At 37.3% G+C, this 26,008-nt stretch overlaps 1 protein-coding gene across 1 annotated transcript in view; it reads left to right on the top strand.

The window, feature by feature from the left end:
• LOC140243859 (uncharacterized) overlaps window positions 1-26,008 on the top strand; it is a 342,981-nt gene that overhangs the window by 207,611 nt on the left and 109,362 nt on the right. The window contains exon 12 of the mRNA XM_072323532.1: window positions 11,096-11,163. Coding sequence (XP_072179633.1) covers window positions 11,096-11,163 — 68 coding nt within the window. The remainder of the gene's footprint in view (window positions 1-11,095; window positions 11,164-26,008) is intronic.

Raw genomic sequence — 26,008 nt, 5'->3', positions numbered from 1 at the left:
AAGTGCAAAAATGGCGGGTGGGGTAGGGGTTAAAGGACAAGGAATATTTAACCCTAAATATGGGAAAAGGTTAAGTATCATATGGAAGATCTGGTTTTACACTAAAATCATCATTATATTCCATTTCCTTGACCCCTAAAACATGGGGTTAGACACTAAAACCATCACAATTGACCAAAAAATAGCAGAGTTATAGCCAAAAATGTCTTTTTAAAGCCGAAATGGCGGCCATCTTGGATTTTTAACGATTTCGGCCGGGGCACCCTGGATTTCGCATTTTTTTCGTTCTTTTTTTCAAAAATGGTGTCAGTAGGCACAAAGTCATCAAACTAAGGTGTGATGAGCATGTTCTGAAAATGTCACCCTCTATAGCCCACCTCTACTGATACATTCTAACCTATCAAGAGCAAGATTGCTATTGATTTCTATATTAATGCTCAATCTAAACACATTCCTGTTTATGTAATGCTAATTGTTTTCTTGGACAAAATTTGGTGTAAAGAAAAGTAGTTGGAACGTGGAGAGAGCAAAATGTATACATACAGGCTACTGTGGAGTTACTTTACATTGTAGACACTATTGCAAGGTAACTGCTAGAATTTCTGCTACAAAATCACTGTGGTATTTCTTTACTTTCCAATCTTTTTTGCCAACCTGCATGCTGGTGGCCTGTACAGCCCCACCTATTTGTTTTGCACAGCCACAGATGGTGCCCATACACTGTGTACTCAGTGCATACATACGTAGACCCCTGATTCAACATACCAGGACATGGCATTTTGCCACGTCGACTGGAAAGTACCATTTAATTCGGGGGAGATAAAAGATGATTGCCAAGCATTTAAAAGAAGAACTGTTTATTTCCCAGTGGAACTTATCAAAGTTTGATCTTTTTGTGGCATTTTTTATTTTGCTGTAACATCAATTAAAAAGTATTAAAATATTTGTATTTTAAATCATGATTTTATTTCTGTTGCCATTGCTGAATACCTTATATTCTTAATTTGAGATATATCTCTTATTGTTGGGTGAGAAAATTGGCATTATTAGATATTGCAATTGAGTAAGACTGCAAAATTAGATTCCCTAAAATGAAGACTGTCTTTTGGCCTGTTGTGGCACCAAACTCCCATAATCACATCAATCTGGCACTTACATTGTCTGGAAGGGGCATTTATATCATTAGACCTAACTGGTGTGTGTTTTGTAGTGAAACACATTTCATGTTAGTCATACTGTCTGCATTTGTATGGGTATGTCAGCAGACACATTGTGTGTTTTTAGAAGAAAACAACAACAAAACAATTAGTCTATATCCGATGATAAAAATTGAGGCACAGACACAATTAAACACACCCAAAAAAAAACAAAAAACACACACACACACACATACATACAGACATTTGAGTATACATGAACAAACACATCCTCCCATTTCTTTTTTTTTTCTCTCTTATTAGTGTAGCTATACTTATAGCAAAAGTATGCATACATACATACATACATACATGCACATATACACACATCCATGCACACACACAATACATAAATGATTCATAAATATAGACATATCGTCGTGCGCATGGCATATTGTCGTTAGCGCGCTTCCGTGCGCATGGCAGATTGTTGTTAGAGCACTTCCGTGCGCATGGCAGAATGTTGTTAACCCTACGCGCACTCCTACACCCTAGCGACAATCTGCCATGCGCACTCCCACGCTGTAACGACAATCTGCCAGGCGCAGGGAAGCGCGCTAACGACAATCTGCCATGCGCACGACGATATATATGAATATATATGCATACATCATCTTTATTAATTAGCACTTTCCAATATACTACGACAGAAAACAGACCTGTGTATTGTCTGTCAAAGAAAAATGTTTTGGGTGTCACATCTTTAATTAAATGCCTGATTCATTGTCTCCTCGCTCTCATCTCAAAGTGGATAGATTCCGGCTGTCGTAACCGACAAAAGATAGGAAAGCGTCCCGTGACAAAAGCATTTCGTGACGGGAAAAGGTAAAGAAGAGAAAAAAAAAAAAAAGATTGAGGGAGAAATATGATATGTTACAAGTGCATTTTTCGCCTGAAGTACTTCCTCGCTTGACGGGGCCCCTTTTTGCTATTGATGGAGTGGAAGCAATATTTGCTAAAAAGGGAGATAAAGAAAACAAAGGGAAACCAGGGTCAACATTGATGTTATTGGAAGGATTGAGAGAAAGTGGAAATGAAAGGGAAGGGAAAAAAAAAATTACCTAGACCTAAATTAATATATGCATGGCACAGATGCTGTCGAGGATTTGCCATGCAATACTGGAAGCTATGGTGTTGAAAAAAAGAAAGAAAATAAATAAACGAAGAGTGGCTCTGCCTTCCGCTCGACGATTTCGGATTTGGACGCCATGGCAGATACACTGTGGTATAGGGGGACTTTGTGCGTAAGTGTTTCTTTCACTTTCGGGATTTCAAAAATTTGGCATAGTTGACAGATTGGGAATAACTTTGGACTTCACTGTTTTATTTTGTTTCTTTTGATATTTTGTTTCTACAAAATGTTGATGTAGATTCAGCTTTACTTCGTTTGGAGCATTCAGTGCATTCCTGCATTGCTGTTGGTCAAGAAGTATTGTTTTGGTTTGAGGGATTGACGTACCTGCATCCTTTTTTTCACTTATAAATATACATAATATATGCTTAAAGGTAAGGGATACCTTTTACAGACCTCCCAAAATGCAGCAAAACATTAAATATGAACCTCAGGGGACTTGTTTAGGCCACTGCTGAGAAATTTGGAAGTCAACAGTTATCTACAATTTGAATAATGCACAAAACTCAACTACTCAGTAGTTCTGTGTGTCAGCCACACTTAAGCCTTTTTGTTGCAGTCTTCTGTATTTTTTATCTATAAACACAAATCTAAAAGTGTAAGAGCTGATGTAATAACATATAGAGTGTGTGGCAAGAATGTAGAAAATCAATGTTTGTAAGTTTTGATGAACTTTCTTTACAAAATATACATGATGGACACACATGCAGTGCATGGGTCTGCAAAGGTAGCCTAGTAATGTACTGGAATTTACGGTGAGCCCCGAAAAAAATTCAATTCAAAATCTAACGGTCAATAAAAATGTACAAAATGTTACCTTCCACTTTCAATACTTTATGGGAGTTTCTAAAATGATACTCTCTTCAACATATCACTGTATTTATACAACTCTTCATTTGAGGCATGCAAATGGGATTCCCTACCTTTAATATATGTTTGCTTATATATATATATATATATATATATATATTTTTTTTTTTGGGGGGGGGGGGGTAGAAGGGGAATAGATTGAGTGGTATAGTCAAGAACCTCATCCTCTTGTTCACTGATGATGCAAACATCTTTTGATGAATGCAGGCCAAGTAGAAAAAGGGGTGGGTGGGGCAGGTGTTTTGGTTGAACTTGTAAAAGATAAAAGAACAACTCAACAGGGATAGTTAGTAAAGCCTTTACTGTGTTGATCCTCCCCCCCCCCCCCATTTAAAAAAAAGGGGGGGGAGGAGTATAGATATCTATAATCATCTCTTTTTTTTTTCTGTCAAAAAAAAAAAAAACTTGTGCCAAAACAATAAACCCCATCATTTTATCAAAGGATTCTTTGGGTTTGATAACTGATATTTCCATGAATGAAAATACAACATATGTAACCACTTAGTTTTCAACCTGTATTATTAAAATCTGTATTATCTGTTAATATGTTGTCATGGAAACTGAATATTTACAATCCTTTTGCAGGGAAGCACTGCAGTGTGTGGAAGATAAGAGCTATTGAGCAAACTACAAATATTTAGAAGGAAAGAGAACATTATTGTATTACCCAAAAAAGGACCATCCCATTAAAAAAAAAAAGGAGAAAAAAGTGACAATGGCTTTAATTTCAATGATGGTAGTAATGATTCGATGGCAATAATAGTGACTTGCCCACAATAGTGGACATAGGTAGCAAGATTTATAAGAGGTTAGACAGCCATGGTGAGGTGACACAAAATCCATGTTGACTATGAAACAGCAGAGCCTACACCAAATTGTGGACTTCCAATGCATTTGGTCAATGCAGCCTTTAAACAACAAATGCAATACAGTGTAGGTGTCATATGTCTTTGTTGTTATTTCTAACCATACAACTGTATGTCATAAATCTAGTTTTCATAATTTGATATTTAAAGATTTAATAATGTAGAATAATCTTTATTTTGTGTAGATATTGTTGGATATGACAAATTAAATATCAGTTTCCTCAATATGAAAGTGCAGTCACACATTACAATTTTGTTTTTGTTTTTTTTTTTTTTCTGAACTGTGTTGGCTATTCCAAAGTGTACTTATGTCATAAAAAAAAAGAAGCCAGAAAGAATGAATAAAAAGCAAGAAAGGTGCACTTTTGGAATTTCTTGAGGTTGGTAAAAGAAGATTTCCACCTGCTTCAGGCGATCCTGGAAACATTCCAAAGGCATGCAAATGGTTTTGCAGGTTTTGTATAAATTTTCGAGCAATTTTGCTGAAAATAGACCGTGTCTAGCCACTGGGATTTCTCTCTGTTCCTTACTGATATCTTTTCTTCCCCCTGAAGGAGCTGATTTAACTTTCTGCAGATGAACACAAATAGCATAGTTTGAGCCTCTTGGTTGAGACTGAAGTATCGTTATTGTTGTTGTTCTTTAAACTGTCTATAAATAGAAACAACAAACCTGAAAATGCCCCAAAGCTTCTTTTTCGTAGTCACACATCTAGAGACAATACATCTGTGCAGCTATAGACAGGTTATGACTTTCAGGCAAATTGCAATTATTGAGTTGTTGATGTGATATTTGTTTACAACACACACACACACACACACACACACACACATATTTTCTGTATTATTTATTCCTTTCCATTCAAATACTTCAAGAACAATATAAACTGGTTCTGCTGTATCAAAATAAGATAATTTGAACATGAATAACAAGAGAATTATATCTTTCCATGTACACACATTTTTTCTTTTCACAGAAGTAGAAGTTTTAACTTGCCAATAGAAACAAATAGCATCCTATTTTTCCGATGAGTATCAAATTGAAAAAAAAAATATACAGGAAGAAAAAATGGAAACATTTTCTATATAAATCACACACACAAATACACACAGATGTACACCTACTTTCCAATTTCTTGTACCCATAATCACATTGATGAAATTTACCATTCCAATGTTGCTTGATTTTTGATGGCAATATTCCTTGTTATAAAGGATGTTTGGTGTTGTTGTTGTTGTGTTTGTTTGGTGTTTTTTTGTGTTTTTTTTTGGGGGGGGGAGGGGGGATTTTTCATGATGTAATATCCCTTATGGTACCAAATGCAGCCAAATTTCTCATAACTTGGCATTCTGTTTCCAATAGGGAGAATGTACTTTATTACCTCTATAAACAAGGAAGGGGGTTATGCTTTGTCGGCGTTGGGTTGTGTGTGTGCAAAAAGCACATTAAAAAGTTGTGAGAGGGATTTGTATGAAACAATACAGGAAAAGTCGAGAATGACACAATTAACAGATCATGATTAAATTTTGGTAGTGATGCGGGTATTTTTATGAATTTTTGAAGGATTTTGTAATATTTTGGTAAATAGGGTCAATGAACTTGGGAGTTCAAGCTGCACATACAACATTCATAAAGTTAATGAGGTAAACGCAGGTTTCTTTATCATTGGAAAAGCTAGGCAATTTTCAGCATGCGTGTATGGATGGAAATTTCATGCTGCTTGGCAGAGGTCTGCGCTCTCCGAGTGCTTTTCAAGTTTTTTTAATGAATTCATGAATTCAGATCTTGCCCTCTGCCATGTCATTGCCCTTTATGAGACCCATAATCTTGATACATCAGACATAAAAAAACAAATACAAACAACAAACTAGGTTATCCAAGCAGCTCATTATATTCTTGAATCCTATTATTGGTTAGTGAGGAGATCTTTATGCAATCCAATAAAGGATTGACTATAGTTGTTGTTGGTTTTTTTTTGTTCAAAATGTTACCAGAAACAAAACAAAACATTGATTTGTTGTTGATCATCTAGAACTGATAATTCAACATGACAACACAGACAGCATAACCCGCTTTCATGTATGATTTTAGTGTGTGATTTCAAAATGCCAATTTAATTTGAAAGTATATTTTAATGTGCTTGTGTGTATATGAGTGTAATGCAAATGTAAAAAGAAATCCATGCAAGCAACTAGAATCTTAATTGGAAATGACAGATATATATCAATTTTCTTTCCTGAAGCACAGCTGTGGCTGTTTTGTTTTTAAAAGCGTGTAAATTAAAATCTGTTCCACTGGACTTGTGAAAATCACGGAGGGAACAGTTTCGTGGACTGTTCTCTCTGTGATTTCCACAAGTAAGTCTATTCGAACAGATTTAATTTACACGCTTTTAGCCTACTACCTGGATGAATCAAAATCTACTTCGATATGTTTTGTTTTTAGTTAAACTAAATAAGTCACTGTCAAAGATTTCATACTGGAATTCTTTAACTTCTGTCTCAGTGTTTTTTGAATTTTGCTCAAATTATGAGTGATCTGCCGCTCGTTACCTAGAGATACCCAAATTAAATTTTCTTGTGATACAGTGCTTCTTTAAGCACACTTATCTGTCTGTCTTTCTTACTTTTAAAGCAAAATTGGAAGTCTCATAAAAATTCCACATAATTAGTTTGCACTTCTAGCAGACTGTAGGTGCCATGTTTTCTACAGTTTCTTTGTAGTAATAGCGTGCAGCTTACAGTGTGTAGATAATTTCTCTTGAAAGTCCAGCCATGTTTGCATTCTTCAGCAGTTTGTTGCTTTTTTTTACAGCAATCATCTTCTCACATTGAGGTAGCGGAATGAGAATAATAATGATAATAATAATAGTAATGATGATAATAATGATAATGATAATGATAATAATGATAAAAATAATAATGATAATAATGATAGTAATGATAATAATGATAATGATAATGATAATAATAATAAAATGATATCAGCGTTGAGACTGTAATAGTGTGAAATCAAGGAAACCAGGACAGCCAGGGGCATTATTATTATAAATGCAGAAAACCTCATGCCAGCACATTGTTTTTAAGCTTGATGTGTTCTTCTTGAAAAAGTGATCCTATGGCAATCAATTTCTTTGATAAAATCAGGGAAAAGGATATCAAGTATGTGAAAGGATATTCGGTAGAATTGATTCAAGAAACTGTTTATTAAACATGCTGCTTCATGCCAACCAAAGCATGTTGAATGTCATAACATGTCAGGATCCTGAAATTCAGAGGGGAGGTAATTAAAATGATAAAGATGATAATGCAATTGTTATAATGTCCATCATCTGTAATATTATAATTTTTGAAAATGTTTCCATCACCATCTCCACTACCATTTCTGAAGGAATCATATCATCAGTGCAATCATAATTTTTATTATTATCTTACTATTCAACTGTCATAAAATCCTTATGTTATAAAGAAGATCAAATATAATTCTGCATTCATTCATAACAGTGAACCAACACATACCCTGGTTTTAAAACACCCCCCCCCCTTTATTTCAAATCCTGGGTCCTTTTGTTTCTTCATCACATCATATCTATAATTTCGTGAGACTATTTCACAGTCGAGTACCTTCCACACACCTTTCATAGTTCCTGCTTCATAAAAAGATTGTGATATTTACCAAGCAATTCTGGAGTTGATAAGGGGAAAACATTGAGTACACCCTCCCTCCCCCACCCCTTCACCTTCCACCCTTCCAAAGAAAGAAAAGATGGTAGAAAAGCACTAACCATTGGCAAATATTTGTCTTAGCATTGACATTACGTATTTGCCATGTGTGGTCCCCAATCGTAGACTTTTCACAGTTTTGAGGATATTTAGAGAGAAGTGGTTTTCTTCACATAAGCAGGATATGATCATCTGGATATGTTCCAAAAGAGGTTACCAAAGCTGAACACTGGAAGCCGATTAGTCATTCCTGTCATTTGTCTATTTAACATGAATTTTATGTTCGTGATTGTCTACAAACTCTGTAGTATGTGCCATTACTGATGTGATTGCTTCCGAAGGAAAAGATAATGATGAAGTTGAGGGCTCTGTGGCAGACAGTTATAACTGTTTAAGTCTTTATGTGCCACGATGAAAACCCCCTGTGTGGCATATTATTCTGAGACAGCAGCATAGTCATATTTAGGGACACCATTCTGTTTTTCAAATTTATGTGACTTTTATAGATTGTTGTTAACCCTGGACATGAAACAAACAAAGTTGCAGAGAAAATATCAAGCTTTGATTTGATTGTGAATTGTTTGAAAAAAAAAAAAAAACCATTACGGTTTCTCCATCAAATGACCAGGAGCTAGAGTATTGTAGAGGCATGACTTTTGCACACAAAACAGTAAAAGAAACTGAGAATTTACTCACAAATCCAGTAGGGAACACCACTTGATAGTTGGTCACCAGATAAAATGCAGGCTACATGTGACTGGAATGGAATTAGGAGAAATGATTTTATTGTGCTGTGTCATTTGGCGATTTACTGATTGGTTTGGGCTTTTTGTGCGTTTGAGCAGGTATATGCGAACTTGGCACGCCGTCGACTGAGAAGGGCGTGCGAACATTGCACATAAAGGGTTAACCTTTTCAAAACTACTGGTTTTGAAAAGACCAGAACAGAAATTCTGTTTATGAAAAACAGAACTTTAGAGCTCTGTAGTGTTGAAATCTGTGCACCTTCCATGAAGAAGAAGAAATATTAAAGTGCATGTGTCAGAATTGCGTGTTATTTTTTTTTTTTTTTTTTTTGGGGGGGGGGGGGCAAAGGAAAAATGTGTATAGTATTGTCATTGTTGTTGTTGCTGCTGCTGTTGTTGTTGTTGTTGTGGTGGTGGTGGTGGTGGTAGTGGTGGTGTTTTTTGTGGGGGGGGGGACCAACAAGTGTGTAAGTAGCAAGACTTAGTTCTGCTCACCTCGAGTAATAAGCTGAAAGCTCTTTTGCCCCTCGCCAAGTTTTACCATTTACTACAAGAGAGGAAGTCATTCTGGGAGAAGACAAGACTGCGACAATTTTATTTCTACAGATGACAGGAAGCGATTATCAGATAAAATCAGCTCACGGACATGGAACTAGATCCTTGAAAGCATTGCCAATTAAATAGTGTATAACAGTCATGATTATACTCTAAAGGCATATGTCATGTTCTAATTTATTTTTTTTACTTTGAGAGACCTTGTTGCATGGAAAATAAAGCAAGACAAGGATCTTGTTATAACAATAATTTTACCCGCCATAGATAACTAGCATGTAGCTTTAGCTAATCAGCCTTTGATTGGACCTATGAATGTTCCCTTGGTTGTTGAAAAAGCACACGTTAATATTCCCTTTGTTGTTGTTATTGCAAGTTGATATTAAAATTAATATTGCAGAGTGCCATTGGCAGGATATGGGTTTTATTTGCTATCTTTTATCTCACAAGCCGTCATACATGTAGCTGGATGTTGCTTTGACAATCTATAGGTAATACCTTCCTCTCTCACTACAAGGTAGCGAATCTTGGAGTTCCTTTGCATTTCTAAAGCATTCAAGTAACCAATTTGCAATCACAAAGAACATTAGTGTGATTATGACATTGTTCAGAAGTCACTCTTGTATGAAACATGAATTTTCAAAAGCCATCTTGCAAGTATCAAGTTAAGAAGAGGTTATGTCATCAACTTTCAAAGTTGTGACCTATGCCACTTTCTGCTATTTTTGTGTACTTCAGAAGAAAATACTGTATGAGCTGAAATTTTCGCGTACAGATATTTTCGCGAATCGCTACTTTGAGGACATTTGCGCGTGTTGTTAAATTCGCGGTTGCGACGGTCTAACTGAACGTAACTATTTGCGCGTTGTTATTTTCGCGGTTCAAAGGCGATTCACGAAATTCGCGAAAATAAAACCACCGCGAAAATTTCAGCTCGTACAGTAGTGCAGTAGCAACATTAAAATGGGGATAATGACAGTGAAGGAAACTATGATGATCATTGTGATTTGACCAGGAAATATCTATTAAACCAATGTGCCAAACCCTTGAAAATTGTGGATACTGCTGTGTGTGAACATTCACAGTGCAACCAAGATTTGTCCTGTATAATCTGCAAAATTGCCAGCAGGGAATTTTTCCATTTATTTTGTACCTACGTGTATGGTGCAGTCTAGTAGCTAGTCCGAGTCTGCTGTTGGCAGAGAAACTGTCAGTTCCATTATTTTCTTTGAGTAAAAGATGATAAAAGGGAAAAGTAAAGTGAAGTGAATTTGCAGAAAATAGCTGATTGCATTTGTGAAGAACATTCAATAATGTATGACATCAAATCAACTCGAGAATTTATCTTGAAACCAGACCAGTGCACTGTAATATCACGGCCGCTTTTCAACGTATGATCAAAGCAGATTGCCTGTAATAAGTAGTGTTGAAAGCATGCTGTGTTATGCATGCTGCAGTGCAATGTCAAGTGTATTATGACCAGAGTTTCAAAGTCTGTGAAGGCCTTGTGAGGCATTGTTAACACGTTGAAGACTATAGTCCTGAGTGTTCTCGGACAGGTGTCTATTGGAAATGTGTGTTATATCAAAATCAGCACATACTTAATAGGTTAAAAGCAAATTTCTCAATCCAAAAAATGTGAGCTGCATGGTCATACTTCCAAGCAAAGTCTCTGATATTGTATGAATATGAAAGAAACCCAGGGTTTAGAAAATAAATGCTGAATTTGTTAAAAAAAAGATGAAAAATCTTAAAGTGACCAGCTTGGCGATACTCATCCCTCAAAAAACCATAGTGTCCAAATACACCATTCAAATGGGTTGCTAGTATGTTGATATTTGATCTACCAGATGATCTTGGTATATTGGACTCTTGGTGAATTCTCGTGCAAAATACAAGAAAGTGTATGGGATTGCAAATGTCTGTATGATCTTTAGGAAAATGTTGCATGGAAAATGAGGAATGATGATTTATCCTAGATTTGTTTTTCTTCTTGGTTATTTTCTTACAGTCAGCACCAGAGTAAGCCTTGCTGCTGTCATGGGTGTACACATAGAAGAAGCTGTTGTAAGCAGTGAGGTAAGTACAGGAAACTTTGATATTTATCTCTGTGGTCTTTGTACAATGTTGGTTTGTCCAAGAAATGTGTGAACAGACATTGGTGTCAGTGTACCGTTGGTGTGATCATGGTATAATGGTGAGTGGATGATGGGAAATTTATCACAAATTTTGTTCAATTTGAGTGGGTGGTACATTTTTCCGTTCAAGATTTTGCGCATTTCTAAAGCTCTCCTGTATATGAGGGATATACATCGTATGATTATTATTCTATAATTACATTTTTTTTTCATAGTTGGTTTTGATATTCCTGTTTTGATGTGTATTTTAAGTGTGGCCACTGTTTAGAGCTGTGGTGTTCGTTGTCAATCTAATTTCTTTTGTGTTGAAGCTCAGATTTGATGCCATTGCTAGATTACATTTCTCATGGAGTAGTTCACAGTACATTTTCTTGGGCTGGATTTAAGTGTTGTATTTTTGAAGAGTTGAATGCATGATTGTCTGTCAAAAAACAACAACAAATAATCTATATTGCGGGAATCAGGTATAAATTGAGTAATCGATAGTATCTGAGAATATGCGAGCAGTATACTTTGAGCTTGTGGACTTTGAAGATGATTATATATAAATGTCAAGGGCTCAGAGTATTGCAGTGAAGTGCCACAAAAAGAATGAGAAGTGGCAAGGGAAGGAAAGAGGGAGAGCAAGAAAAACCTGCGATGATGAAAAAAAAAGTAAAACATCCTTGACACCGTTACATGAACTTCATTGAACACCTCAGATTTGCATTGTCTCAGAGTCCCAGCATATCTGCAGATGTTTTTCAATTCCGGTTTATTAGGGGTAAGAGGAGGAGTGTTCTGAAGGGGAAGTGGTCCTTGAGCCAAAGAAAGAGGGGTGGGCGGAGTACATCGGAGGACACCCTTTTGTGTCTTCCATTTTAAGCCTTGCCCTTTGTGTTAAAACTGGATGAAGAGTGGAAGATGGATCGGTGTGGTCTGGCAGAATAATGGCGTTATTGATGAGATCTGCAGCGGGGGAGCTGTCACTCGACGGTTGCGTGACTTTGACCCGGTCGTTTGCCACGTGTCCGATAAATATTTCATCCCCTCAGCCCCAGAGATGCAGGCATCTCAGTTGTGTGGATGAGGTATCTCATTTCCTTGACGACTCACGCCGTAAACTGGGACGAGGAAGGATAAAACTTGCCCTCATCTCTCTTGGTGTGGTTGTTGCCACGGTTACCGCTGCAGCAAACACTTCTTCCTCCCATTTCATTTTCGCAGTGAAACATCATTTATGGCTACTACTTCTTCCTTTTCTTCTTCTTTTTTCTGTTTCTTCCTTTTTTTTTTCAGTTTAGTTCCAGTTCAGTTTTATTCACCATCATTTTAGGAGTATACAATAAAAAGACACAGAAAGATACGTAATCATATACAAAGTAAACATAAACAAAACAAAAACAATTAAGCATGATGGTGAGAACCCCATGAGAAGTGGTGCTTTTAGATGATATATAATGCTGAATATATTAATATACATGTAAAACAAACAAACAAAAGAATCAATATAAATTTAAAGTCTGTCTGTACATATGGTTTGGTGGGAAAGAAAAAAAAAATATATGTATATATATATATATGTACATTATAGATACCATGGCAGACAACAACGAAAATCTGGGAGAGATGAGAAAAAGAGTAGAAAACAAGGTTAGTATAGGAAAGGCAAGAGTATACGCGAGAGTTGGACTTGAGACATAGTGCTCGCAAGCAATGATTTTCATTCATCGTGTGAATACAAAGTGATGTTAGTACGATAACAGTAGATTTGTCAACTTTCCCCTCAGGAGGAGCATGTTAAATGACAATCTCTCAAATCGTGATAAAGTAGAACTATGCTTTATGTCTTCTGGACACTTTTAATCCCTAAAGTACCCAGAGATCTGAAAGCCAGAGCAAAGATACACCTTAGGTAAGACACACCTTTATTTTCAGGCTAGAAATGCTCAACTTTCTCATCACCGATATCATAAATTTACTCAAGGCGTACTCAGGCTCAACTCTTACTTACTCAGGCTGGAGTGAAACAATACAGCTGGCGATTACAGTTTGCGTGTCTCTGTTGCAACCCTGAAAATTAGATTCCTTCCATAAGCTGGTATATTGTAGAGGTTTCCTCAGAATGACCAAAAACTGGAAACTTCTTCATGAAGGAGGGGAAAGCAATACTATAGATATCCATTGAATTTATTAGGACATCCCCAAAATTCCAACCGTTATTCTCAGTACAAAAGGGGAGGGTATTCTGGAGTTTAATAAATTGTGTTTTTGTTTTGTTTTAATTCTTGAGGTGTATTATCATAATATTTCATACAGAAGGTTGGTATACATTATTCTTCAACTATGCAGGTTTTTTTTTACATTAGCAAAAGGGATATCCGCCTTTGACATATCAAGTCCTTTAAAACACACCTTTGTGGTTTGGTGCCTCTTTACAATGTATGATGACTTTGATTCTTCATTGTTTATGTTTCATACAAATTTACCATGTTGTTCACTTGTAATTGTTTCTTTGGGTTGCAAAATTGTCTAAAACCACTTAAAATGACAATATTTTTAACTGATAGGAGGTAATTATCTTTCATGATGGTCATCTCTAATCAGAGATATTGAAAAAAACAGAATAACATTATAACTCCACATTTTTCATCATTTTGTGACTATGGCAAAGAGAATTTGATTTCTTTGTCTTTTTTTTTTCTACTTCTTCATTTCATTTCTGCCACTTCTATCTGTTCTTCTTCTTTCTTCTTCTTTTTCTTCTTCCTCTTCTTCTTCTTCTTCTTCTTCTTTGTCTTCTTCCTTTCTCTTCCACATCTCCATCTTCATCTTCATCTTCTTGGTTGTACTCCAATGTGCCTGCACTGTCTTAGTTGTAGTGAGCCCTCATGTGGCAGAAATAAGCAAAGCCCACACTGACTTTGTCAATGTGGACCCTATTATAAATGTGGATATGTTTAATGTGTGTGAATTCTTGTGTGATGCAGGAACACAAGTAGAAATGTTAATGTCTCCATTCAAGTTTGTATTCCATGTTTAAAGTGTTTGTCATTTGTATCAGTTTCGAATAGTGATGTCGGAGAATTCTTTTCTTGAGTTTCTTGGAGTTCTTTGCTCCTGTTGTTCTTTTTAGAAGGATTTTGAATCGTTTTTAAGGTCCTATTTGGCTACCACCTGTTCCTGTCAACACAATGGAGTTTACACTGTAGGTGCACACAAAAATGGCAAAATGTTCATTTTGAGAAGTAGTGCTGGATTATTTGTGCAGTTCTAGAGCCTTTTTCCCCCACATAATGTACTCCTCTTATGACAAAATTTGTGCCCTACCGCCTCCCAACGATGAACTGTTTCATGGATTAGTGTTTCCTTGTTCCATTTGTACACAAAGGCCCGAATTCACGAAGGTGGTACAAATGAAACCATGGTGTAAACCATGGACAAAAAACAAGGAGCGCCAAGTGTCGCATGGAATATTTCGTTACGAAAGCAGTCATTTCGTCGATAAAATGATCATTTTGTAACGAAATGACAACATTTTGTAACTAAATTAACATTTCGTCCACGAAATGATAATTTTGTTAACGAAACTGTCATTTTGTCGACGAAATGACCAATTTCGTAACGAAATATTCCGTGCGACACTTGGCGCTCCATGGTTTTTGTCCATGGTTTAAACCATGGTTTCATTTGTACCACCTTCGTGAATTCAGGCCATTGTGTAGAGTTCATCTGGTGTATTCTCAGTGCCTGTGAGGGCAGGCAAACCTCTTGGCTGTGATGAAGTACTGAGCTGACCTCTGGGTTGTCTTGGATAACCTATGTGAAGGAAGTGTGCATAAAATGTAATAATGCTCCGAAACTGCTTTATGTATCAGTGCAAAATTCTTTCCTTAATCTTCCTGTATGCAGATGGTAAGGATATTTTGGAATTTGCCAGGAAATGAAAAGAGAAATAAATATTAAAATTGTCATCATGTGTGTGTTCACGGCAGTTTGAAAAGAGAAGCAATATTTGGTCGGGATTTGGTTTCCTTTGTTCTCAAGAAACTGAAACTCTTTCTGTCTCATGAACTGTGGACAGTGTGTATATAATGCTTTGGAGTTTTCTATGCCAGTCAGTGAATGGAGCACACAAAGGCTAAACCTGCATTCTTTAAGATTTTAGAATATCCACAGAGATGGTGAGTTTACTGTGATATTCATGGAAACGTGGTCGCCATGTTACATCTGTTACAATTTCTGAGAGAGTTATGTACACAAATAGTTTTGGACTTTGAAGCTGATTACATACATCTCAATGTCTGAGAGAGTTGTGTTAACATCTCTTCATATTCCTTTCAGATCAGGCTGAATAAAGCAAAAAGCAATATATACTTTCAAGGACCTGGTACTGTATGATGGCTATGGCTGAATGGAATTTTGCCTATACCTCTAAACTGAATAAAAATGAAGTGCATTCAGTGTGGGAGATATGTGACTACAGTTGACTGCAGGGAGGTGGTTTTGAAACCCTGTGTCTCACTTTGGCTGGACTTAATGTGAATTGGAGCGGAATGGAGGTGAAAGGTTATCTTTACCGTCATGCACTGTTTGAGCCCAAAAAGCGAGCATGCTCGCTCTGACCTTTAATATAATGTACATTATATACTATAGTATGTACATACCTGAGCATTTTAGCAAGCAGGCTATGCCTGGGGGTGGGGGGGGGGGGGGGGCAATGACAGTGTATGGTGTTGATGAAATATTTTTGTGTTGCCAACAGAATGTTTCATTGTGTTGATGATGTATTTTTACATCATACACAGAGTAGTAGTCTCCTATCTAGATAATAAATATTATACTTTATTTGAAATAATTCTCAGTCAAAAGGCAGAGCAAAGGAATGTGAAAGTGAAACAGTGTTAATATTAAAACGCTTTTCATTTCATTTTGTTTGCCCAAAAGGACTGTAAATACTTTTGTTGATATTCATTTTTCTAATTATGGTGATCAGCTTGAATTCCAGCTGTAATTAATTTCACATAGCATTAGTGATTGACAGGTGTCACATCACTTCTAATCAACTGGAATCAAAGGGAACTGCATTAAATGAATGGAACTGCATGAAATGAATGAGAGTATGTGATTACAGTTTCTGCCTTATTAAATGTATGACAAATCAGTGGAGAAATTAATTTTGTTGAAACATCTGCCCCCATGTGAAGTGTAAAACTTAGTATTCACATTCTACACACTTATGTCAATCCATGAAGGGGGGGGGGGGAGCATGGATAGAAGAATAAAAGAAAGAAAATAGATTAAGTTAAGGATAGGTCACTTATTTCTCACAGTAATGAGTATGTATTTCTCTTTCTCTGTAATTTTCTTTCATTTTTCTTTTAAACGCACCTTGTGTCATTGACTTGCTCCAGAACAGAAATAATGTTTGCATAGTGTTTTGAAATAAACACTGAAGTTTGAATGGATTGACCTTTAGCATTTGTCTGGGAGTTGTTGGTTTTTCGTTCACTTTTTTTTATTTTTTGCTTCTTATTTCTACATCTTTTGACAAGGGCTGTTTAGGAGTTTTTGGTATTGGATGCTTAGGTGATCTATATGAGTTGTGTATTCCCAACCAACCTCCAGTGCATTTTTTAAATTCCTTTCAGTTCTTATTCAACCCTCTGCAAAGAAGTCCATTCATCTTGGCCAATAGAACAAATATTGACCACTCCGATGACTGAGCTTACAATTTATTGACCCAAGATGAATTGCACAAATGCAACTGTGACCTGCATTAAGTTCAGAGGTCATGACGTGCTTGGAACTAGACTCTCGCTTTCTCTTTCTGTCAACAATTTTTTAGTCTTTCCCAAATTGTATGACGAAATGGCTAAGTCTAGATGTATATATTTTACATACCAAATATGTCAGTGGCGTTTGAAGAATAGAAGAATATTCTACACAAACTCAAATTATGATTAAACAGAGACTGAAATCACAATGTCCATATATCATGGGATAGCATTATTGCTGGAGCAAAGAATGTGCTTGTAGCTGTCATGAGAATGTCTGAAAAAGTCACTATGCTTTGATTTTCTGATTTCACATGAATAATAATGCTCTCATGCTTTACAATTCAGTTTATAGATTTATTCATCCCTTCATTCACTCATTCATCCATCCACCCATCCATTCATTCATTCTTTCATTCATTCATCCATCCATCCATTCATTCATTCATTCATTCATCCATTCATTCATTCTTTCATTCATTCATCCATCCATTCATTCATTCATTCATTCATTCATCCGTTCATTCATTCTTTCATTCATTCATTCATTCATTCATCCATTCATTCATTCATTCATTCATTCATTCATTCATTCATTCTTTCATTCATTCATTCATCCATTCATTCATTCATTCATTCATTCATTCATTCATTCATTCATTCATTCATTTATTCATTCCTTTGTTGATTCAGAAATGGTATAGAAAATCAGTCACAAGAAAAGCACAGGATAATCACCTAGTAAATTCTGATATTGTGAAGAGGCAGGAAGTTTACTTTTTAAATGCAAAAGTTAAATTCAAAGCATCATAAACATGCATCATGTCTGCCAGTAGTTTCACAATTGTAATGTAGATTTTGAGATTCAAACATGAGGTAGTGAAAGAATACCATTACTAGATTCAGCCAAGTCCACTTTTTGTTCAATTCCTGTGCCATCACTTTATCTGGGTAATATGATGGTGGATTATGAAAATGAATGCTTTTTGTTATTTTTTTTTTTACCCTACTCTTGCAGACTGTGCTGAAATTGTGAATGGATGAATGAATGAATGAATGAATGAATGAATGAATGAATGAGTGAATGAATGAATGAACACTCTTTTCACAGTAACAGTCAGAGTCATACTCGAAACCAGTTGTGAATGGGCTAGTACTTCCATTGAGCTGTAGACTCAGTATCCAGGTGTTTCCTCTGTTGGTGAGTTCTCCTTGGGTTAAGCAAGAAATTAACCTGTTGCCTACAGGTTCATTATTAGTCTTGCATACAATCAATTGAGATTTCAGCCTTTGGAAGGGCAGGGGTTAAGTGTATAGCTATTTGCAATAAGCAAAAAGGTGCTTGCAATGTAACAGTGTCCAAAACGTCCCACTTTAGAGGAGCCATGTATAGCAGAATTTAATAGTGGATGAGGTGATATATACACACTTTGTGTGACTGGGATTGTATGGGGCAACACCCCACATTGTTTGACACCGGGTGCAGGTTAACACCTCCAGTGTATGTTGGTGTGAACCAAAGGTGGCTACTGTGTATACTTGAACAAGGGGAGCGATGAAAGGCTTAATATTTTCAGCTGCCGTCTTCCACTGTTTGATTTTTCACACCTGTGTGTATATTTTGGGCGGGCAATGCGCGCGTAGAAGCTCTGAATACATACACGTATATGCAACTACTGTGGAAGATGGATAGATGGATAGATAGATAGATAGATAGATAGATAGATAGATAAGTAGATAGATAGAGAGATAGATAGGTAGATAGATAAGTGGATATAGGTAGTTAGACAGATAGATAGATAGATAGATAGATAGATAGATAGATAGATAGATAGATAGATATAGATATACATGTAAGTGGATAGGTAGATAGATGGATAGATATAAATAGATAAGTGAATAGGTTAGATAGATAGACAGACAGACAGAGAGACAGATAGATAGATCAGGCAGATTTGTAGAAGGTAGTATTGGAAACATCTGAGATAATAAGAATGCGGGAGAGAGAAAAGGAGAGATGGGGGAGATAGAGGAGAGAGAATACAGCAGTGTGATATTCCTTTTACTTTTAATACTGTGCCTTGAAACATGCGATTAGAAAGATAGAGCATCTCTGCCGAAGCCGCAGCTATTTACTATCATTGTTGTTGAGTTCTTTTCTTTTTTTGTTTGCACAAGTTTCTTATCACCCAGTGTAGGGGAGAGAATTGCAGCTGAAATAATTCATTTTTTTTTTAATCACCTGATGTAAATTACTGTATTGGCAGGGAGAAACATTACAGCATTGCACATGGTACCAGGAAGATTGCACCTACATTGGCATGATGTAGATAATCTCTCCCTCTCCCCCTTTCATTATCTCTCTCTGTTCAACACCCCCCCCCCCCTTTATTGTTGAATACATATACCAGGACTCAACATCAACTTTTTAGCTCACCTGAGCCAAAGGCTCAAGTGAGCTATTGCGATCGCCCTTCGTCCGGCGTCCGTCGTGCGTCGTGCGTCGTGCGTCGTCCAGCGTCCGTCGTCCGTCGTGCGTAAACTTTTTACATTTTCATCTTCTTCTTGAAAACCCCAAGACCGATTTTCATCAAACTTGGCAGGTAGCATCCCTAGGGGTTTAGGAACTCAATTTGTTAAAATGGGCACCATGCCCCACCCAGGGGGCCCCCAGGGGGGCCCAAACCCCCCAAAATTAAGGAATCTGTAAAAATCTTCTTCTCTAGAACCAGAAGTGATAGAGCTAAGTTAATACTATGAGTTAGTACATTGATGACTGTAGTTTCAAGTTTGTTCATGGCAGAATCAGGGGTGCCCCCCTTGGGACCCAGGGGAGGGGGGTGGGGAGGGGTCCTAATGGGGCCTAAATTATACATTTTCATCTTCTTCTTGAGAACCCCATGACCAATTTTCACCAAACTTGGCAGGTAGCATACCTAGGGGGTTAGGATCTCAATTGTTAAAATGGGCACCATGCCCCAACCAGGGGCCCCAGGGGGGCCCAAACCCCCCAAAATGAAGGAATCTTCTCTAAAATAAAAATCTTCTCTAGAATCAGAAGTTATAGAGCTAAGATAATACTATGAGTGAGTACATTAATGACTGTAGTTTCAAGTTTGTTCATAGCAGATCCAGGGGTACCCCTCTTGGGGGCAGGGTTTGGGGGAGGGGGGTTGGGAAGGTCCACATGGGGGTCTGAATTGTACATTTTCATCTTCTTCCTGAAAACCTCATGATGGATTTTCGTCAAACTTGGCAGGTAGCATCCCTAGGGGGTCAGGATCTCAATTTTTCAATATGGGCAACATGTCCCACCCAGAGGGCCCCAGGGGGCCCCAATCCCCCCAAATTAAGGAATCTTAAAAAATTTGGGCCCTTATTGTACATTTTCATCTTCTACTTGAGAATGCCTGGTCAAATTTTAGTAGAGCTGTGAATAATTTAGATAAGTGACTGTGTGAAAGGTGAACTTGCGATACTCAGGTGAGCGCTAGACCCGCGGGTCTCTTGTTTTCTTTGTTGTTGTTTTTTGCTCTGAAGGCCCAAAATAAAAGGATTATGAAAATTCATTTTGAATTTTAGCTGTCCAATCGGGTCACCAAGAGAGAGAGAAAAAAAAAAAAACTGGTGGCCCGACATGAAATTTTAGTGGTCTCAGACGACAGGGCCACCACAAGTGACATAGCCCTGCATATTTATACTTATGGTTTTATATACTAGTAATGTATTATGTACATTGTATAGAGCCAATGATTGTTGATGCACCAATGAATAAAAATAACAGGGTGAGCCTATTTGGTTGTTTAGAAGCTGTATAAATCTAGACCCAATAAGAGGTAGAATGGCTGGGAGAAAGGGATATGTACAATGAAACAAAAGGAGACAAAAATCATTGAAATTCAGAGTAGTATGTGCAATCTGTATTACCAGAGACAATAGTATAGATAAGCTTTTTATGACCGAGACACAAAGAAATCAGAGTTAGAATAAAAAAAAAGAAGGACAGAACAAAAAAGAACACACGCACACACAAGCAGCACATTGACTGTAAGTTTGCATGTACTTATGACAATATTTGTGTATGTATGGTATTACCCTCATATTTTGTGCTGTAATTTACAAGGTCTTACAATATCCAAGTCTACCAGCAGAATTTAGAGAGCTGTGATTGTTTTCTCTCAGTAATCTCTCTCTCCTTCTCTCTCTATCTCTCTCTTCTCTTTCTCTCTCTCTCCTCACACATATTCTCTTTGTCTTCACCACGGGCGTGGATCCACCCGCTTTCTTTGCATTTCAAATTTGTCACCTTTTCAATGGCTTTTTGTGGAAAAAAAACAATACAAAGCAAAAAACGAATGTGAGTGAAATAGATATATTGCATACCAGCCTTTTCTTGGCGATTTGTATCATAAATTATGATGGGATTGATATGTATTCTCGCTCATTACAAATGAAGGATGCCATATGATACATCTTTCTGTTTGTCTGTCTGTCTGTCTGTCTGTCTGCCCTGGTATTCAATGTTATAGGAGAACATGGTTTCCTTTGTGCTTTCCCTGTGGGTTACAGAAGCCGCATTTTAATGAAGAGCTAGGAGTGGAGAAGATACTGGTGGTAGATATATCTATATTGCATGTGGTATGCATGCCATATGGTATCTCATACTGGAAAGTATGCAGTACTTGAATATATAATTGTATAAATTGCATTCATATATATATATATACAGTTGAACCTCTCTTATCCGGCCTCCCTTTATCCGGATCTCTCTGTTATACGGACGCAATCTCGCCGTGATTTTTTTTTTTTTTTTTTTAATAATTACGGGAGGAAAGGGGGATTCCCAACTCCTTGAGAACTCCTACACAAACACACATGAATTACATATTACTTCCAACATTAACATACACCTCTATTTGGGGTCTGTTACTGAGTGTAACAATGAAAAGGCTGCAGTATACACATTACTACATGTGGTACTACAATGGGCTACATCAGTAGCTCCTACATGTGTATGTATATGTACATGTATAAAGCATTGAGTCTCCCGTATCCGGCCAAATCCCTTATCCGGATGAGCCCCGGTCCCGACTTGTCCGGATACGAGAGGTTCAACTGTATATATATATATATATATATATATATATATATATATATATAAACATAAGTGTTCATATAGTTATTGATAGAATGTAGCTCTGTTTCCCCTCCCCAATTACACTTTTCATGCAGTGCAGCAGTTTAGCAAGTTGCAAAGGATTTTAGACACATTTATCACAAGGGAATTACAAGCCCATCTCTTATTAGAACTGCTCAACAGCAAAGAGAAACATTTTCCTTTGAAATGCTGAATGTTGAAATTAGATACATATCAATTGCATCTATTTTTACAAGTATCCAGCATGTAGCAAGATGAGGTTAATATCTATAAACAATCCATTCATACCATCAGTATATGAGTGTTTGTGTATGTGTGTGAGTGTGTGTGTGTGTGTATGTAAAACTGAGCATAGTTGTGAAGGAGTTTAACCCATGGTGGCAGCTGTGTAAACACGGCTACTAGGTATTGAAGACAGAAGAAATATGATGTAGTGTTGTGGGGAAAGCCCAACCAGTTTTGTTTCATGTATGGGCAAGACATATATTTGGTAGAACTGAGGTTGTGCAATAGTAAATGCCACTATAAAAGTGGAAATGTATAATTTCTGTATTGCAAGTTCAGACTTAATCAGAGAATGCAAACTCACGTTTGTTATTGTAGTTATGGTACTTAGCACTTCATTTTTATGTCATTTTTTTCTTTTCTTTTCTTTTCTCAAGTATCCTGAATGTGAAGGGTTCCACTTGATATAGATGGGGCATGATTTTAGGGTGTGGTGTGTTGGGTGTGGTGGGTAGGGCATCATAGAGGACCATTGTCTTCCATTATTATATCCTCCTTTGCAGTTTGATTTAAATTGTGTGGAGCCTCATGAGTAATAGTGTTTCGAAAATATCATGACTAGTCTTTGTTCTTTTTCTCCTTCCCCCACAGAAAGAAACCCAACCAAAGCAGAACAGAATGAAACCAAAAAGGGGGGAATATTTGTCAGGACCGGGCAAGGATTATCAGCATTGATGATAGTCAGAATTACTGCAACACTATCTCCTTTGTGTTGGTATATAAGATTGATGTTTTCAAAGGAAGGGACTGAATGATCATAAAATGTTCTCATGTTGTCCCATTAGCCGGAAATCCCTAAATCCTTCTGCTCCCCCACATATAATACATCAAGTTTTGTGCAAATTTCAACTACCTAGGTGATAAATCAGAATGTGGAAAGAAGGGGGGAGAGATCTGAGGGGGAAAAAAAATTGTGCAGGGGCGGGGGGGGGGGGGGAAGCGAAACAGCAAGCATCTTTTGGTGGTATAGTGGTAACAAGAGGAAGATTCTCCGCTGCGCCGATTGAGGATGCGTTGTCATGGTGACACAACATCTGATAGCCATCCACAGCATGCCTGCAGTGCATATGAAGTGCACGCACAAAGTTGCGTTCATGGCCCGGCATTAAAAGTATGTGCTCGCATTTCCCTTAAACCATGTAAGGGCATGAAACATATACTTGAACAATATACATTCAGTGATTACTTTTTTTTCTCTCTCTCTTGTGCTTTTTGTGAAATATATCAGCCATTTTTTGTCATTTTGTGTGTGTGTGTGTGTGTGTGTGTGTGTGTGTGTGTGTGTGTGTTGTTTTTTTTTGGGGGGGGGGGGTAGGGGGTGGTGTGGAATGTAAATGAGTTTACACAACAGTTGAAATTTTATCCACAAGTGGTACAGGCTTATGATTGTAAAAATGAACATAGTTGAAGGAATATGAAAGAGATTAACGTCACAAGTTTTAATGTGAGAGAGAGAGATTAAGAAAAAAAAAAAAGGTTTATAAAGTGATTAACATGCAGTGTTTGTGCCCCCCCCCCATGTGACTCTTTGTGGGGGAGTTCTGCAGAGAGATGCCTCACTAGCTTCTCATCCTGTTTGCGTAGTGTGTATTTGTAGGTGGAATTGCAAAATAAAATCGGTACCCTGTGTTGTGATTTCAGGGTATGATCTGATTCTCATGAGGTTATTATTGATGCCAGACACACTAATCAAACAGCTCAATATGGTTCCACATCAGCTGCCTGCATCTCCATTGGCTGTGACCAAACCGTAGGTTGCTAGCATTCTCGGCAGTTTTCTTTTCGTATTACTCTCTCCCCCTTCCCCCCCCCCCCAATCACAGTCTCTCTCCTTTTTGCCTGTAAATCAAATTTATATTTTCAACATGTTTCATGGGATCGTACCCAACTGCTGCTCATCCATCGCCATGGCTCCAATGAAATTCTTTTCATACAGCTGCGACCAATGAGTGAAATATGCAGGGTTTTTTAATATTTTTGTTGGTGTGTGTGTGTGTGTGTGTGTGTGTGTGTGTGTGTTTTGTGGAGGCAGTCTGCTTGTTCTCTTTGGAGACATATTTGATTTGCTTTCAGCATTAGATGGCAACATACAGCCTCCTTAGAGCCCGAGCACAAGTATGTACACATAGTGGTGTTGCATTTAAACTATTTGATGTATATGGATGGATGGATGGTGGATAGATAGAAAGATTATTAAATAGCTGGAAGAAGACACTTCAGGTGTTTCTAACTTTCAATCATTCATGATTAAAGGGTGTGTACAGTTCTGGTTGAGGTGAGGATTTAGCTTTTAGCGTTTTGCGAGATATTCAGAAACCACTCTATGAGATGTCAAAGAGCATGCAATTCTAAGGGGTATCAAAAGTTTATTTGATGAAAATCAGTGTTAACCCGTTGAGGATGGTTTGATTTTGCTACAACACGCATTTCCCATAGACACCTGCCCGAGTATACTCGGAACTCGTCCTCAACAGGAAATGGCTCAGATATCCAAAAACAAAGTGAAACAAAGAGATCCTAATAAAAGTGTGGCCTGTCGCCTTTCATTATTATCACTTTTTTGGATATCTCAGCCATTTGAAAACCAGTTTTCATCAAATAAATATTGAATCCTTCTTAAAATTACATGCTCTTTTCGTATTTCATTAGAGGTTTCTCATTATCTCACTTAGGAATGTTCAAAACATGAATCCCCACCCCAACCAATACTGTACAGTCCCTTTAAGGTCATCTTATTTTTCCCTTTGTTTGCTATATGGCCACATATCTGTTACATGCTTATCCACCTTTATTATGAAGACTTTCTGTCTACAAATTGTATGTGATCTACATGTAATATAATGTATATCATATTCATGGTGTAGACAGGTAGATGATAAATAGCTTGCTAAAATAATGCCAACATTAAAGGTAGTTTGACGATGATTAAAAGTGATGATGAAGCTACGAAAAAAATTTTGAGAGGATTCAGTCATTTCTTATGTGTGCATGTGTATCCTTCCAATTTCCAGCTAAAAATGGCATTAGTCATATAGCTCTTGAACCTGTCTTTACCACACTGCTTTTGGTCTCTCATATTCTTTATCATTTTCTATCCCCCCCCCCCCCACCTTTCATGCCACTCTCAGTCTCCGTGAGGTTGAACGTAAGGTTGAACTTTAAGGCAGTTGTGTAGTTGGCAGTTTCGTGTTGCCACGGCAACTCCTGCAATTTGCATCAAAGCTTCATCAGCACCAAGGATGACAGACTTGTTAAGCCGATGAAGAAGAGAGAGAGAGAGATGAAAAAAAATAATTGTAGCTTGAAGCAGGTGATTTTTTTTCCTTTTGCCTTAATTTTAGCTTTCTTTTTCTTCTCAGTTTTTTGTCGTCAGTGTCAATAAATCCCCACTCTCATTACGGTGACAATTTTCTGCACTATCGAGAGAGAGAGAGAGAGTGTGGGTGTAATGTATGGAAGGCATCTGTGTGTGTGTGTGTGTGTGTCTGTGTCTGTGTGTTTGTGTGTCTGTGTGTCTGTGTGTAAAGACAGGGCTGGAGACAAGGAAAAGATTAAAAGTATGCAGCGAGTCTTGGATTTCAAAAGAA

This window comes from Diadema setosum, chromosome 20 (genome assembly GCF_964275005.1).
Source record: "Diadema setosum chromosome 20, eeDiaSeto1, whole genome shotgun sequence".
Taxonomy (NCBI): Eukaryota; Metazoa; Echinodermata; class Echinoidea; order Diadematoida; family Diadematidae; genus Diadema; species Diadema setosum.
The sequence above is the reverse complement of the archived record's forward strand: the minus strand, read 5'-3'. Positions and strand labels throughout refer to the sequence as shown.